The sequence below is a fragment of the Hyperolius riggenbachi genome, chromosome 3, assembly GCF_040937935.1.
Source record: "Hyperolius riggenbachi isolate aHypRig1 chromosome 3, aHypRig1.pri, whole genome shotgun sequence".
Taxonomy (NCBI): Eukaryota; Metazoa; Chordata; class Amphibia; order Anura; family Hyperoliidae; genus Hyperolius; species Hyperolius riggenbachi.
In genome coordinates, this window is record NC_090648.1 from 384,968,478 (window position 1) to 384,985,614 (window position 17,137).

At 44.5% G+C, this 17,137-nt stretch overlaps 1 protein-coding gene across 2 annotated transcripts in view; it reads right to left on the reverse strand.

The window, feature by feature from the left end:
• DERA (deoxyribose-phosphate aldolase) overlaps positions 1-16,015 on the reverse strand; it is a 118,994-nt gene extending 102,979 nt beyond the window's left edge. The window contains exon 1 of one of the 2 annotated variants that reach the window (XM_068277384.1): positions 15,933-16,015. In XM_068277384.1, the coding sequence (XP_068133485.1) occupies positions 15,933-15,963 (31 nt within the window). In that variant the 5' untranslated portion in view covers positions 15,964-16,015. Of the gene's footprint in view, positions 1-15,813; positions 15,878-15,932 lie in introns of those variants that run through there. The other variant, XM_068277385.1, reaches the window with a different exon arrangement.
• Positions 16,016-17,137: the final 1,122 nt, after the last annotated feature.

Below are 17,137 nucleotides of genomic sequence, written 5' to 3' on the forward strand. Positions count from 1 at the left end.
CTGTCTGTTCCTTCTTTAAGTACTCTTACCAAGGACTAGTTTTAGGCCTCACATCTATGCAGCGCAGATGGCCTTGTGATTGGAACGCAATGCGTACGATCGCACGCCATTTGCGCTGCTACCCACTGCACTGCTGATCCCATCCACTGACAGTGAATGGGTCAGCTCTGCGCTTGCGGGCAGATTGCACGCAGCAGTACGCAAGCGCATCATAGCACGTCGTTTGATGTGAACCACGTCATACGCGCTTCCAAATGCGCACGGAAGTGCGTATGATGTGAACAAGGCCTAAGTCTACGACAAAAGTATTAGAGGGAGAAGATCAGCTGAATAGCCAGGTAAGTGGTATTGTTTAAAAGGGAATAAGTATGGCAGCCTCCATATACCTCTCAGTTCAGTTGTCTTTTAAAATTCCTCAGTGTTGGCAGTTAAGAGATGCATTTTATGTTACATACTTTCTATCAACAACATTGTAATATGCAAATTAGAGGAGTGGGAGTCAAGGAGTCGGAGGAATCCTAACCTGAGGAGTCGGTGGATTTTCGTACAGACTCCACAGCCCTGATAAAAACCTTTAACCACTTTGCATCTAAACATTGTTTCCCACTTATGGACTCTAGCAGTTTTGACGGTTTAGCTACGTCCTTATTTAATCAGAAAATACTTTATCCCTACTTATGACACAGAAATAAAATATATATTTTTTTTTCCCCTAAGACAAAACTAGGCTTTCATTCTATGCCATTTTTTCCCCGCCGAAAAATTGTATTTTCTATGAATTTTAATGGGAAAGCAAGGAGAAAAATAGAAAAAAAACAAACCACATTATTTCTCAGTTTTACCAATTCCAGTTTAAGAAAAAAAAAAAAAAAATGCTACTGTAGATAAAAAAAAAAAAAACAACACAAATTTCGTTTGGCTATTCTTACTGCTTATCACAGAAAAAAAACTTAGATTATGTTCCTGTCACAATTTATGGTGAAGATATTTGATTCTGAAATAATGCTACAGAGTATTTTTTCACTATGAACTGAGAAAATAAAAGTATTTTTAATGGTAAAAATCAATCTCATTAGCTCAGGAAAAATATATTCCCGTTCATCAGTTAGTGCTGCATCAGATAGTGCCAGAAATGTGCACAGGAGCAAACCCAATCCTGCACAGCAATGCTTCTGCTACAAGACGTATAGCTACTGACTCATGGCTTAGATGAAGTCTCAGGCCTGGTGCACACCAAAAACCGCTAGCAGATCCGCAAAATGCTAGCAGATTTTGAAACATTTTTTCTTCTTTTTCTGCAGCGCTTCAGCTAGCATTTTGCGGTTTTGTGAAGCATTTTTGGTGTAGTAGATTTCATGTATTGTTACAGTAAATCTGTTACTGAACAGCTACTGTAACAAAAAACGCCTGGCAAACCGCTCTGAAGTGCCGTTTTTCAGAGTGGTTTGCGTTTTTCCTATACTTAACATTGAGGCAGAAACGCATCCGCAATCCAAAATCTGCAGCAGCCCGGGAGTATGCGTTTCTGAAAAACGCCTCCCGCTCTGGTGTGCACAAGCCCATTGAAATACATTACCCAAGCGGATCCGCACCCGCAAGCGGATCGCAAACCGCAGCAGAACCACTCTGGTGTGCACTAGGCCACAGAGGACATAGATATACTGTAGTGGTGGATAAAGTGGTTAATAAAACACAAATTATGAATTTTTAATCTGTGGCACAATATACTAAACACATTAGTAGACAAATATCATACGGTATTATGAACAAGAGGTTTTGAATCAGGATGTTACCATTTATTGGCCAACTTAAAACAAAAAGCCTTCTTCAGACTCTGATCTTGTATGCCCACACTGGAACAGAGTCTGAAGAAGTCTTATTAAGCTTACGCTTTCTTTTAAGTTAGCAACAGCCTGATTCAAAACATCTTGCTTTTACTGAGGGCTAGCATAGTACGATACTCTGCTGCTACTATAATTAACAGAGACTGAAAGGAAACTGCAAATTAAACAGTAAAGCAAATGAGAAGTTTGAGAAAACTCATGTGACTCACAAATTCTCTAAAAGAGGATTCAAGTCATGCAGTTTGGCCTTTTCAGAAACTCAGATCATTCTAGTACCCACATTCCCTAGTACTCCATTCTACATGAGCTGTAGGCTCGTTCACACTGCACGTGTTCCCAGACGCATTTTGGGAATGCGTGCAGGAAGCTGACACGCAAGACATCAGACAGTGCATAGTGCACTGTCTGATGTTCCCACAGCATGCGTTCCGGACCAGTGCGGTCCGGAAAACGCATGGCTGACCCATTCACTTTAGTGAATGGGATCAGCCACGCAACGCATACAAACGCACATGGCGTGCGTTTGTATGCGTTGCGAAAGCACGGCCGTCCGCGTTTGTAATGTGAACAGGGCCGTACTACACATGGGTCATTGTACTAGCATATGTCATAACAACCTTTCTGTCCTACAGGTCATTCCAATGCAGAGACCCATAAATCCCAAATTTTATATTAATGCAATGGCATGTAGTCCTACATTTCATCCTTGTATAGTGAACCCTCAGACCAGGAAAACAAGCCAGAACATCATCCGCTTACATTCCACATATGAACCCAGACCAATTAACCCCTCAATCAAACGGATAATATCAGTACAGTGACTACTCAATCAAATGGAGAAGATCAGTAAAGCAACCCCTCCATGCCACATATCATCCTAGAAAAGTGTTCCCTCCATCCCACACATAATCACAATACTGTATCCCCTCCATGCCACATCATTTCCCAGTTCTATATCTGCATTTAGGCCGGATCTACACTATAAGCGTTTTTCTGAGCGCTTTGTGATTGATTAGCGCTTTTTAAAAATGTGAATGGTGTGATTGATTAGCGCTTTCTGAGCGCTTTTTAAAAATTTTCTCCCATTCAGATTTTTAAAAAGCGCTAATCAATCACAAAGCGCTCAGAAAAGCGCTTATAGTGTGGATCCGGCCTTAAAAAGAGGGCTTGGATGCATTCCTTGCTCTAAAGGACATCAACAGCAATAATTACTAGGTAATTCCTATCACTGTGGATTCAGGGATTACATCTGACCGCCATCTGGAGTCAGGAAATAATTTTTCCCTTGTAAGGCTAATTGGCCCAAGCTTTATAAGACTGAGAGCACACTAGTTTTGTCACATAGAGGAAAATGCACAAGAAATCACAAGGGTTTGTCAACTTCCTCTAGAAAATCATCTGGTATATATGTGAAGGTGCAGGACAATTTTTTTTTTTTGGGGGGGGGAATTTGAACTTGATGGACGGATGTCTTTTTTTTTTTAATAATCAAACTATGCAACTATGGTAACCCCTCAGTCACACAAACCATCACAGTGTCGTCTCAATCCCACGTATATAATACCAGGACAGTCACCCTCCCCAATCCGCAGACCATACCAGGGGAATGCCTCCAACATCCTGGACATACACTCCCCTAAAGTATTATTAGGAACGCCTGTTCAATTTCTCATTAATGCAATTATCTAATCAACCAATCACATAGCAGTTGTTTCAATGCATTTAGGGGTGCGGTCCTGGTCAAGACAATTTTGAGCGTGGCATGGTTGTTGGTGCCAGACAGGGAGGTCTGAGTATTTCACAATCTGCTCAGTTACTGGGATTTTCACGCACAACCATTTCTACGGTTTACAAAGAATGGTGTGAAAAGGGAAAAACATCCAGCATGCGGCAGTCCTGTGGGTGAATATGCCTTGCTGATGCGGATGAGGTCAAAGGAGAATGGGCCGACTATTCAAGCTGATAGAAAAGCAATGTTGACTGAAATAACCACTCGTTACAACCGAGGTATGCAGCAAAGCATTTGTGAAGCCACAACACACACAACCTTGAGGCGGATGGGCTAGAACAGCAGAAGACCCCACCAGGTACCACTCATCTCCACTACAAATAGGAAAAAGAGGCTACAATTTGCACGAGCTCACCAAAAATTGGACAGTTGAAGACTGGAAAAATATTGCCTAGTCTGGTGAGTCTCGATAGAGTCAGAATTTGGCGTGAACAGAAATGAGAACATGGATCCATCATGCCTTGTTACCACTGTGCAGGCTGGTGGTGGTGTAATGGTGTGGGGGATGTTTTCTTGGCACACGTTAGGCCCCTTAGTGCCAATTGGGCATTGTTTAAATGCCACGGGCTACCTGAGCATTGTTTCTGACCATGTCCATCCCTTCATGACCACCATGTACCCATCCTCTGATGGCTACTTCCAGCAGGATAATGCACCATGTCACAAAGTTCGAATCATTTCTGATTGGTTTCTTGAACATGACAATGAGTTCACTGTACTAAAATGGCCCCCACAGTCACCAGATCTCAACCCAATAGAGCATCTTTGGGATGTGATGGAACGGGAGCTTCGTGCCCAGGATGTGCATCACACACATCTCCATCAACTGCAAGATGCTATTCTATCAATATGGGCCAACATTTCTAAAGAATGCTTTCAGCATCTTGTTGAATCAATGGCAGGTAGAATTAAGGCAGTTCTGAAGGCCGTATTAGTATGGTGTTCCTAATAATCCTTTAGGTGAGTGTTTTCTGTAAAGCCGCCGAGTTATTACATATCTAGCCTGCTTCACTTCCCTTTAGAGATAGTCAATAAAGATTCAAATAATTCCAAGTTGATGAATAATTATGTACATTTTACATGAAAAAAAAAACATGTAAAATGTTACATTTATGTGGCTAGAAAATGGACTACTGTTATCAATTCCCATTTTCAGTTCTTTGACCATGCCTACGCTACATTCAGGGCTGTGAAGTCGGCAATTTTGGATACCTGGAGTTGGTGTTTTCATATAACTGAGGAGAAGAAGTCTGATGATTTTTGTACCAACTTCAAAGCCCTGGTAAGTATTAGACTAAGGAGTCAGAGTCGAGGAGTCTGGAGCAATTTTGGGTACCTGGAGTTGGAGTGTGAGGCAACGGATGCATTTTTTTTTTAACACAATCCCTTTATTTCAGGGGCTCAAAAGTAATTGGACAAATGACTCAAAGGCTATTTCATGGGCAGGTGAGGGCAAGTCCGTCGTTATGGCATTATCAATTAATGCAAACCGAAGATGGGCATACTAAAAGATTTTATACTTGCCTGGGGCTTCTTCCAGCCTCATGAGCACCGACGTATCCCTCGCCATCCTCCCGAGTGCCTTAGTTCGCATGGTATTGGTCCCGGTAACTGGCTCAGCCACGCCAGTCCGGCTCTTCTGCGCATGTGTAGAAGAGCCGACTGGCACAACTGAACCAGATTACCGGGACCAATACTGAGGCACTCGGGAGGACGGCGAGGGACGCATTGGTGCTCATGGGGTTGGAGGAAGCCCTAAGTAAGCATAACATAACATCTTTTAGTGTGCCCATCTCAGGTACACTTTAATCAGATAAAAGGCCTGGAGTTGATCTGAGGTGTGGTGCGTGCATGTGGAAGATTTTGCTGTGAACAGACAGCATGCAGTCAAATGAGCTCTCTAAGCAAAAACAGAAAAGACCAATCCAAGAAACTGCTCCAATATTAAGAGTAACAAATCTACAGTTTGTTACAGCCTGAGAAAGAAAGCAAGCACTGGTAAACTTTGCAACGTAAAAATGCCTGGACGTCCACAGAAGACAACAGTGGTGGATGATCAAAGAATCATTTCCATGGTGAAGAGAAACCCCTTCACAACAGTCAACCAAGCGAACGCCTCACTTTCACTCTCCAGGTCCCCAAATGTTTTGGGTCGAGGGCAGGGTCAACATACTTCAGACTGCTGGGGGGCCGGAGTATACATAAAATGATGTAGAAGTCTTTGCGGGCCAGACAGTAAAGCATACCCAGGTGACAACCTGCAGTCCAATTGGAATTGAATTTGATAGGAAACCAGCGAATAACTGCTTTCTGGCTTCCATGTGGATGGGTGGTGCCAGCACTGCTATTCTATATGCGGACCACCAATATTTAAAGATGTAGCTGACCGCATCTATAAGTAATACATTTTGTGCGTGGGGGGCCAGTTAAAAAGCCTCAGGGGGCCACATTCGGCCCGCGGGCCTTAGTTTGTGGACCACTGCTCCAGGGGGTAGGTGTATCGATATCCAAGTGCACCATAAAGAGAAGACTGCATGAAAATAAATACAGAGGATGCACTGCAAATGGCAAGCCACTCATAAGCCTCAAGAATAGAAAGGCTAGATTGGACCTTGCTAAAAAGAACATCTAAAAAAGCCAGCACAGATCTGTAAGAAACATTCTTTGGACAGATGAAACCAAGATAATCCTCAACCAGAAAGATAGTAAGAAAAAAGTATGGAGGAGGCGTGGAACTACATTACCTAAAGCATACCACATAATCTGTAAAACATAGTGGAGGCAGTGTGATGGCTTGGGTGTGTATAGCTGCCAATGGTACTGGGACACTACTGTATATTGATGATGTGATACAGGACAGAAGCAGCAAAATTAATGAGACGTACTGAGCAGGGCTGTGGAGTCGGAGAGTCGGGCAATTTTGGGTGCCTGGAGTCGGAGTCGGAGTCAGGAAAAAATGCACCGACTCCTAATTAATTTGTAACTGTAATTAAAATAGAAAATATGATAAAATGTTCTATTTCTCAGATAATAGTCATTAAAAATAATGTATATATACAGTATATATACAGTAATAGCTGTGCTTAGTCCACAAAAATGAAATAAACCAATCAAAATTAGTTACTTGTGCTGCTTCAATAAAGCAGTCCCCGTATTTTTAAGGTCAGATATACATATCTGATTGTGACTGTATACATGATGTGTACACAGGAATCTTTTACAGTGTTCTCCCCAGAATTTTTTTCCAGCTGGGTGGCATGAAAAAGTAGCCGGGTGGCATGAAAAAGTAGCCGGGTGGGTTGAGATGGAAATGCAGGGCAACTCTGCTTACAGCATAGGAGGATGTGAGGAGGTGAGCCGATGACAGCCGGGTGGTCACCAAATCTAGCCGGGTGGAGCACCCGGCTAAAAGAGCCTGGGGAGAACACTGTTTTATATATACTAAATAACATCTATGCTGTAAGAATAAAGCCTGATGTGTAGCTGTGTCACTAATAGAGATGGTCAACGAGATGGAAATAATTCTGCATTGATGCTGATTTATGCAAATGTATGCACTTCCTTTGCTGATGAAATCAAATAATTTGATATGTTAAAATTTGGTTTGGTGACTACAAATTAAAGGGTACCTGAGACGGATGAAAAGTAAAGTTTTATACATACCTGGGGCTTCCTCCAGCCCCCTTCAGGCTAATCAGTCCCTCGCTGTCCTTCACCACCCGGATCTTCTGCTATGAGTCCTGGTAATTCAGCCAGTCAGCGCTGTCCGGCCGCATGCCGCTCCCACAGCCAGGAACATTCTGCACCTGCGCAATAGTGCTGCACAGGTGTAGTATGCTCCTGGCGGCGGAGTGTGTGCATGCGCACTACGCCTGACTGGCTCAAGTATTTGGACTCATAGCAGAAGATCCAACGAGGGACTGATTATCCTGAAGGCGGCTGGAGGAAGCCCCAGGTATGTATAAAACTTTAATTTCATCTGTCTCAGGTTTACTTTGTTACACAGTAGTACTATACTCTACATATGCACTCCCCACAGAGCTGCAGGGAATCCACTGAGAATGCTGTGCACATTGAACACAGAGGTGTTGTCTGTTTACAATCTCCTCATTCCCCTGCAGAGTACCTGCACATCATTCTTACATGTACCCACACTTACATTGCCTAGGGCCTGATAGATGTTCTTTGTTCCGGTTTGTACCTTTTACAAGTACTCTTACCAAGGACTAGTTTTAGTCTAAAGGGAATAAATATAGTAGTCTACATATCCTTCTCACTTCAGTTGTCTTGTAAAATTCCTAAGCGTTGGCAGTTAAGAGACAAATTTCATGTTACATACTTTTAATCAACAAAATTGTAATATGCAAATTAGAGGAGTCGGAGTCGGTGGAATCCTAAACTGAGGAGTCGGAGTCGGTGGATTTTTGGACTGACTCCACAGCCCTGGTACTGAGGCTAATTCAACTGAAATTTTCGAAGTTTCTCCAAGGAGATGCTTAGTGTGATTTGCCTTCTTAACCTCCCTGGCGGTCTATTAGAAACCGCCAGGGGGCAGCGCAGCACTATTTTTTATTTACATTTTTTTTTTTTTAAATCATGTAGCGAGCCTAGGGCTCGCTACATGATAGCCGCTGTACAGCGGCATCCCTCCGCCCGCTTTGATCGCCTCTGGCGATCTTTGATCAGGAAATCCCGTTCAAGGAACGGGATTTCCTGAAGGGCTTCCCCCGTCGCCATGGCGACGGGCACGTCGTGATGTCTAAGGGAGTCCCGACCCACCCCTCAGCGCTGCCTGGCACTGATTGGCCAGGCAGCGCACGGGGTTTGGGGGGGGTGTGGGGCGGCACGGCGAGACGAACAGCAGCGATCGAGCGCGGAGCGGCGGCGATCGGAATGCACACGCAGCTAGCAAAGTGCTAGCTGCGTGTTGCAAAAAAAAAAAAAAAAAAAAAAAAAAGTGATAAATCGGCCCAGCAGGGCCTGAGAAATCCTCCTGCGCGGCATAGCCCGAGCTCAGCTCGGGCTTACCGCCAGGAAGGTTAAAACAGGAGGTATTTTCGATAATTCAGCTTTAAGTGAACATACGTGGTTAACCACAATGCACCACTACTGAATATGCAAATTATCTCTTTCTGTCCCCGTGAAGCCAGGCTTACATCCAGAACTGCCGGTGTAAAACAAGCCTCTAGCTTTAAATTTTACAGAGCCACATGAATCCCACAGGCAGACAGCCTGTATCTCCTAGAAAAGTATTTCTCTAGGAAATACAAATAATTGTATTGGGTGGCTTTTCATGATACAGATGGATAAAACATACAGCCAAAGCATCCCAGTGATAAATTCTTGAATGGCCAATTCACCTGATCTTAACCCAATTGAGCATGCATTTCACTTGTTGAAGACTAAACTTACATAGTTATTTTGGTTGAAAAAAAGACATACGTCCATCGAGTCCAACCAGAAAACAAAGTACAACACCAGCCTGCTCCCTCACATATCCCTGTTGATTCAGAGGAAGGCGAAAAACCCTTACAAGGCATGGTCCAATTAACCCCAAAAGGGAAAAATTCCTTCCCGACTCCAGATGGCAATCAGATAAAATCCCTGGATCAACATCACTGGGCATTACCTAGTAATTATAGCCATGGATGTATTTCAATGCAAGGAAAGCATCTAAGCCCCCTTTAATACAGTTATTTGGGTTGAAAAAAGACATACGTCCATTTTTCTTCAACTTCCAACTTCGGACAGATAGGCCGTCAAACAGCAACTGAAAGCTGCTGCAGTAAAGGTCTGACAGTGCATTAAAGTGGGATCAAAAGCAGATACTTAAAAGTGGGAAGCCTCAGAATCATATGGAGGCTTCCCGCTACTCCATCGTCCCCCGATGCAAGCGTGACCCCCCCTCCACATAGAGGCTGCGCACACCCGCCCATGCACAGTAGCATGAAGCCTCATGCGCGTACGGACTCACGGCGCTAGTGTGCGACCATGCTATAGGAAGAGGAACTCTGCAGCGCCGATTTGAATAGCGACAATGCGTTGTCGCTAATCTCCGGGGTGGGGGGGGTGGGAGGCTGGGGGTGGTTGGGGGATCACTCAGCGACGTGGGACATCAGAGCAGAGAGGGAAGCCTCAATAGGATCCTGAGGCTTCCCTCTCAAGGTAAGTATCCAAATTTGTACCTGAGCTTCGGCTCTAGTATTCTTTAAAAAAGGAGGAAACCCAACATCTGGTGATGTCTATGAGTTAAAGATTTTAGGCGGTCATTGCCAGCAAGGGGGTTTCAACCAATTATTAGAAATAAGCATTTTATTTCCAGTTATTTAATTTGTCCAACTACTTTTGAGCCCCTGAGATGAAGGGATTGTGTTTGAAAAATGCTTGCATTTTTATGCAATCATTTTGTTCACCCCTCTGAATTAACCACTTACCGACCGCCCACTACCAATTGGCGGCGGCAAAGTGGCACCCCCAGGACCGTATAACGCTGATCAGTGGCGGCACCTGGGGGACTAATTAGCCAGGGAACGCGCACGGCTGTTTAGAAGCGCCGTCTGGTTGTTAACCCCTCGATCGCCACATGCAAAGTGTATAATACACTTTGTAATGTATACAAAGTGTATTATACAGGCTGCCTCCTGCCCTGGTGGTCCCAGTGTCAGAGGGACCATCAAGGCAGGAGGCAGCTCCCCTAGTAAGCACACAAGGTCACTGATCCTGCCTCCCCTGCCCCCTGATCGCCCACAGCACCCCTCAGACCCCCCCTGATGACCCCTTCAGACCACTGTTTGCACCCAATCACCCCCCTAATCACCCCCTGTCACTATCTGTCAACGCTATATTTTAGATCAGGTTCCAAACTGCCCCCTGGGGGCTCCTGATCACCCCCCCCCCCACATCCTCCCCAGACCCCCCCCCCCCCCCATGTACTGTAAACATCTATTCTCCCCTGTAATCACCCACTGATCCCCTGTCAATCACCCATCAATCAACCTGTCACCACTTGTCACTGCCACCCATCAGATCAGACCCTCACCCTGACCCTTGCAGGCACCTGATCACTCGCCCACACCCTCAGATCGCCCACAGACCCGCCCTCAGATCACCTCCCAAGTGCATTGTTTACATCTGTTTTCCCCTCTAATCACCCATCTATCACCCCCTGTCACTGCTACCCATCAGATCAGACCCTAATCTGCCCCTTGCGGGCACCCAATTACCCGCCCACACACTCAGATCGCCCTCAGACCCGATCCCCCCCTGATCACCTCCCCTGTGCATTATTTACATCTGTTCTGTCTAATCACACATCAATCCCTGCTACCCATCAGATCAGACCCTAATCTGCCCCTTGCAGGCACCCAATCACCCGCCCACACCCTCAGATCGCCCTCAGACCCCCCCTGATCACCTCGCCAGTGCATTGCTTGCATCTATTCTCCCCTCTAATCACACCCTTATCACCTATCAATCACCCCATCACCCCGTCACTGCTACCCATCAGATCAGACCCTAATCTGCCCCTTGCGGGCACCCAAACACCTGCCCACACCATCAGATCGCCCTCAGGCCCCCTCCGATCACCTCCACAGTGCATTATTTACATCTGTTCTCCCCTCTAATAACACCCTGAGGCACCCATCAATCACCTCCTGTCACCCCTCAGCGACGTGGGACATCAGACACGTGGCACACCTACCCATCAGATCAGGCCCTAATTTGCCCCGTGTGGGCTCCTGATCACTTGGCCAAACCCCCAGATCCCCCTCAGACCCCCTTCCGATCACCTCCCCAGTGCATTGCTTGCATCTATTCTCCCCTCTAATCAACCCCTGAGACACCCATCAATCACCTCCTGTCACCCCCTAGCACTCCTATCCCTCAGAGCAGGCCCTAATCTGCCCCCTGCAGGCTTTTGATCACCCGGCCAAACCCTCATCCACCCCACCGTAGAGACAGAATTTTTTTTTTCTGATCACTGCTGGTCTCTACCACTTAATTGTGGCTGAGACCAACCGTTATACCACACAATACGCAACCGCCAATCCAAAAAGCTACCATGCCCAGCCTTTTTGGCGGAAACCACTCCAAGTTTCCGAACGTAACATTTTTTGGGGCTTTCTCCTTAACATGGGTCTAGTAAAAAAGAATGTATTGCGGTCTTATTGGTCTACTCACCCAATACATCACATGCCCATGTTCTCTGCTGCCATATCCAAGTCACGATTTGAGAACATCCTGCGCTTCCTGCACTTCAGTGCTAATACAACCTGTCCTCTAAGAGGCCACCCTGCTTATGGCCGGTTCCACAAAATTCACCATTTTAGAAAGAAGACACCCCAAGGTATTCCGTTAGGTGTATGATGAGTAAATAGATTTTAATTTTTGTCACAAGTTAGTGGAAAATGACACTTTGTGCAAAAAAAACAATAAAAATCAATTTCCACTAACGTGTGACAAAAAAATAAAATCTTCTATGAACTCATCATACTCGTAATGGAATACCTTGGGATGTCTTCTTTCTAAAATGGGGTCACTAGTGGGGTTCCTACACTGCCCTGGCATTTTAGGGGCCCTAAACCATGAGAAGTAGTCTGGAAACCAAATGCCTCAAAATGATCTGTGTAATCCTAAAAGGTACTCATAGGACTTTGGGCCCCTTAGCGCACCTAGGCTGCAAAAAAAGTGTCATAATGTGGTATCGCCGTACTCAGGAGAAGTAGTATATTGTGTTTTGGAGTGTATTTTTACACATACCCATGCTGAGTGGGAGAAATCTCTCTGTAAATGGACAATTGTGTGTAAAACAAAACAAAAAAAAAAGATTTTTCTCCCACCCAGCATGGGTATGTGTAAAAATACACCCCAAAACACATTACACTACTTCTCCTGAGTATGGCGATACCACATGTGTGACACTTTTTTGCAGCCTAGGTGTGCTTAGGGGCCCAAAGTCCTATGAGCACCTTTAGGCTTTACAGGGGTGCTTACAATTTAGCACCCCCAAAATGCCAGGACAGTAAACACACCCCACAAATGACCCCATTTTGGAAAGTAGACACCCCAAAGTATTCAGAGAGGGGCTTGGTGAGTCTGTGGCAGATTTTTTTTTTTTTTTTTTTTTTTTTGTCACAAGTTAGCAGAAATGGAAACTTTTTTTTTTGTCACAAAGTGTCGTTTTCCGCTAACTTGTGACAAAAAATAAAATAATGAACTCACCATGCCTCTTAGTGAATACTTTGGGATGTCTTCTTTCCAAAATGGGGTAATTTGGGGGGTATTTATACTATACTGGAATTCTAGCACCTCATGAAACACGACAGGTGCTCAGAAAAGTCAGAGATGCTTCAAAATGGGAAAAATCACTTTTTTGCACCATAGTTTGTAAACACTATAACTTTTACCCAAAACAATAAATATACACTTATTGGATTTTTTTTTATCAAAGACATGTAGCACAATAAATGTGGACAAAAATGTATATAGAAATTTTACTTTATTTGAAAAATGTCAGCACAGAAATTTAAAAAAACATTTTTTTTGACAAAATTCATGTTTTTTTTGATGAATATAATAAAAAACTAAAAATCACAGCAGCAATCAAATAGCACCAAAAGAAAGCTGCATCAGTGACAAGAAAAGGAGGTAAAATTCATTTAGGTGGTAGGTTGTATGACCGAGCAATAAACCCTTAAAGCTGCAGTGGTCTGAATGGAAAAAAAAGTGTCTAGTCCTTAAAGGGAAGGTTCAGGGTGGATACAAAAAAAAAAAAAAAAAAATTGCGAATCCACTTACCTGGGGCTTCCTCCAGCCCGTGGCAGGCAGGACGTGCCCTCAGCGCCGCTCCGCAGGCTCTCGGTCTCCTCCGGGGGCCGACCCGACATGGCAAGGCCGGGCTCTTCTGCGCTCCAAAATGCGCCTCACGGGGGCGCGCTGATGTCATCGGACGTCCTCCGGGCTGTACTGTGCAGTCGCAGTAGTTCTGCGCCTGCGCAGTGCAGCCCGGAGAACGTCAGATGACATCAGCGCGCCCCAGTGAGGCGCATTTTGAAGCGCAGAGGAGCCCGACCTGGCAGCCGGCCTCGCCAGGTCGGGTCGGCCACCGGGGGCCTGCGGAGCGGCGCCGAGGGCACGTCCTGCCTGCCACGGGCTGGAGGAAGCCCCAGGTAAGTGGATTCGCATTTCTATTTTTTTTTGTATCCACCTTGAACCTTCCCTTTAAGGGGGTTTTATGACTGCAGTCCTTAAGTGGTTAAAGCTGCAAGTCTGCACTTTAACTGCATCTGAGTTTTTCATTAACTGAGGTAATGTAAAGAACAAACATTTAAAAGAAAGTTCTCTGTCCAAATATTAACCATATCTATTTTAGTTTGCAGCACCTAGTCCACTTCCAATTTGCTTAAAAATTACCATAAACAGTGGTTCTTATCCAGCTGTGCCCACCTTTACAAAGAATGTAGTTTGCCCACTTGCTGCATACCCAACCATGTGCCAATTTCCCAAAATCAGTATTTACAAAACTCAGTGCTATCTCACCCCAGCGAGGATACTCAGTGCTCCCTCCCCAGCTATGGAAATACTCAACTCTGTGTTCCATAACCAACTTGTTGTCCTCCCAATCATAGTACAAACCTAGCTCTAGGCCATCCTCCTTAATTAAAGTACAGTACATATTGAGCGCACACCCCTCCTCCCCAACACACACACACACACAAACAGGTATGCACAAAAAGTATATACTGGTCATTAGTGGGGTGGCAATAGGGGGTGCAGAGGTAGCGACCGCATCGGGGCTCTTGGGCTAGAGGGGGTCCTGTGGGGCCCACCCTCAACCACAGTATTAGCTCTTTATTGGTCCTGTGCTGATAATATTCACTTCTATATATGATATGAATAGTAGTAATCATTAACAAACTGTTCCCCATCCCCTTCTTTCACCTCTGACACCGTGGTTGTCCTCTATTGGTTTTGATGAACCGTATCAATTTTTATGTATAGCATACTTGGGGGGGCCCAGTGCAAAACTTGCACCGGGGCCCATAGCTCTTTAGCTACGCCACTGCCGGTCATGTGTCCTTCCTAGCAGGGATATCTACCTTGGTGTGTGCGCCCCCCCCCCCCCCCCTTTTTAATAGTAGAACATAGCCAGTCCCCCCATAAGTTGTGTACACCTAGCCTTCTAATCACCTTTTTTCCTCAATAGCAGTACATACACATATGAGCTTAGAATAGGCAATACATCTTCCACAATTGCATGCATATGGCGATGGGTAGAGTACTTCTTTATCTTTATCTATATTCTTTAACATCACTTATACCAATGAGGAGTGTCAGAGGGGATATGGATGGGGTAGTAAAAAAAAACATAAAATAATAATAAAATAAAAAAGGTACTTTTCCGTTAGCCAGGCACATCCACTAGGTGGCGTTAATTACTATTCCCCCTCCAGGCCGCCATGGATATTAGGGAAAGATGTAATTCTGGTGGAGTTTTATCGCCACCTAGTGGATGCACCCAGCTAACGGAAAAGTACCAAAAGAAAACCCTTGGCACGCATCCAACAATACTTCTTTCATTTTGTTTTTCTCGGTGTTACAAACCCTACTCCATAGTGCCAAATTAATCCATGCCATGCACTGATGAGGCTCAAACAATCCGAAACAGTCTGTATGCATGTTGGATTATTATGGCTCTGTGTTGGATTATTATGGCTCTGTACAAATTAACAAAATGACACATCATTGCATTCCAGCGGTTCTGGAGGTGTGTTTAACTTCTAAGGGCAACAATGGTTAATTTGCATATATTCAGCAGTGATGCACTGGGAGACATGATCTCAAGCTCACTCCAACCTGAATTATCGCAAATTGTTTCTGTTATAAGCAAACTTTTGTTTTCCTTTTTGGGGAAAGGGTGACTTAGGCAAAAGTTTGCACTAGCACTATCAGCACCAAACTCTCTTTAGTAGTGGTGCCCCACCATTATCATTAGTGCAACCCCGTTCTGTCACTTTCCCACAAGCAAGGTTACAGTCCTAGAGTTGGTCACAAATGATCGCTAAGATCAGTAAGTTCAATGTATTTGCAAGCTGTATGCAGTTTGCGATTAAACAGGATTTGCAGCAATATGGAAAAAAAATGTATCGATAATTGTTCAATTCCCACTAGTGTACATACTCCTCCCGCTGTGAGCGCGCATTCCTCTTCCGCCACCCAACAGCAGTACGTCTCCTACACACTATCATTCAGCAGCAGTATATACTCAATCCTCTACCCCCTCCAATAGTGGTACATACCCAACGCAGTACCCGGGTTGCGGCACGACATGACTGAGAATATTGTCACACCAGAGCCTCTCCCCCACCTCCAGCCAATGACAGGTTTCCACCCATGTGACCCACATGGTCCAATTACACACGTTCCAAATCCTGTAATAGTAGTGTAGATCCGAAGTAATGTCTGATCGTGCAGCCCGGAAGCTCCTTTCCACGCTGCCTTTCACGCTTGCTCAGTGGGATGTAAATTATAAGTAAGATCTGATTGTGCTGCCTCAATGCTGCCCTCCATGGCAGACATGCGCAGACATCACGTCCTCATTCTGCAGACAATTCCGCTGCAATCAAACACAGCACAGCCGAGACTGTTGTGCTTCTTGTGATTTGCCTTCTTAAAACAGAAGGAAATTTGCAATAATTCAGCTATAAGTAAACATTCGTGGTTACCTACAATGCACCAATATTGAAGATGCAAATTATCTCTTTTTGGCCCTTTATGCAAAGCTCACATTCAGAACGCTGGTGTATAGTAAGCTTATAGCTTTACATTTTACACAGCCATATTAACCCACATGTAGACTGCAGAGCTGCCCTCCACAATAGGCTCAATTTACAATCACACATGTGGTAAGAGATTTTTTTTACCGCTATATTGCCGCCAGTGATAATTTCCGCATTTTTTCCATATTCACTAAAAATGTTCCGCATGTTTCCATGTAATTACGCATGTTTCCCAAAATGTTTTACGCATTGTAAAACATTTTGGGAAACATGCGTAATTACATAGTAAACATGCGGGAAAAAAGTGGCATGAAAAAACTTGTCCAAAAAAAAAAAAATTAAAGTTCAGCAAACAGCACTCAAGGCTCCAGACTCCATTTAAGTCTATGGGAAGTGAAATATATCACCAAGTACTACTAGGTGATAAAAAAAAACCGTAGTTAGGTCAGAAGTAGGACGCCTCTTTTTTTTTTGTGAATTTTGATTTTTTGCGGGAACTACCGACTTTTGCGGACTTTTACTGCATTTTTTACGCATGCGGATAATTAATGCGTAAAATTACGCATGCGGTAAATGTTCATGCGTGCAATTTTGTGAATGTCAAGATGGTCTCATTTCAGTCGGGAATTTGCCGCAAGTGCATTTCCGCATGCGGAAAATGATTGTGAATAGAGCCCATTGCATGTTATGTTGTAGAAAGTTCAGTGAAAATTCTTTTCACATAG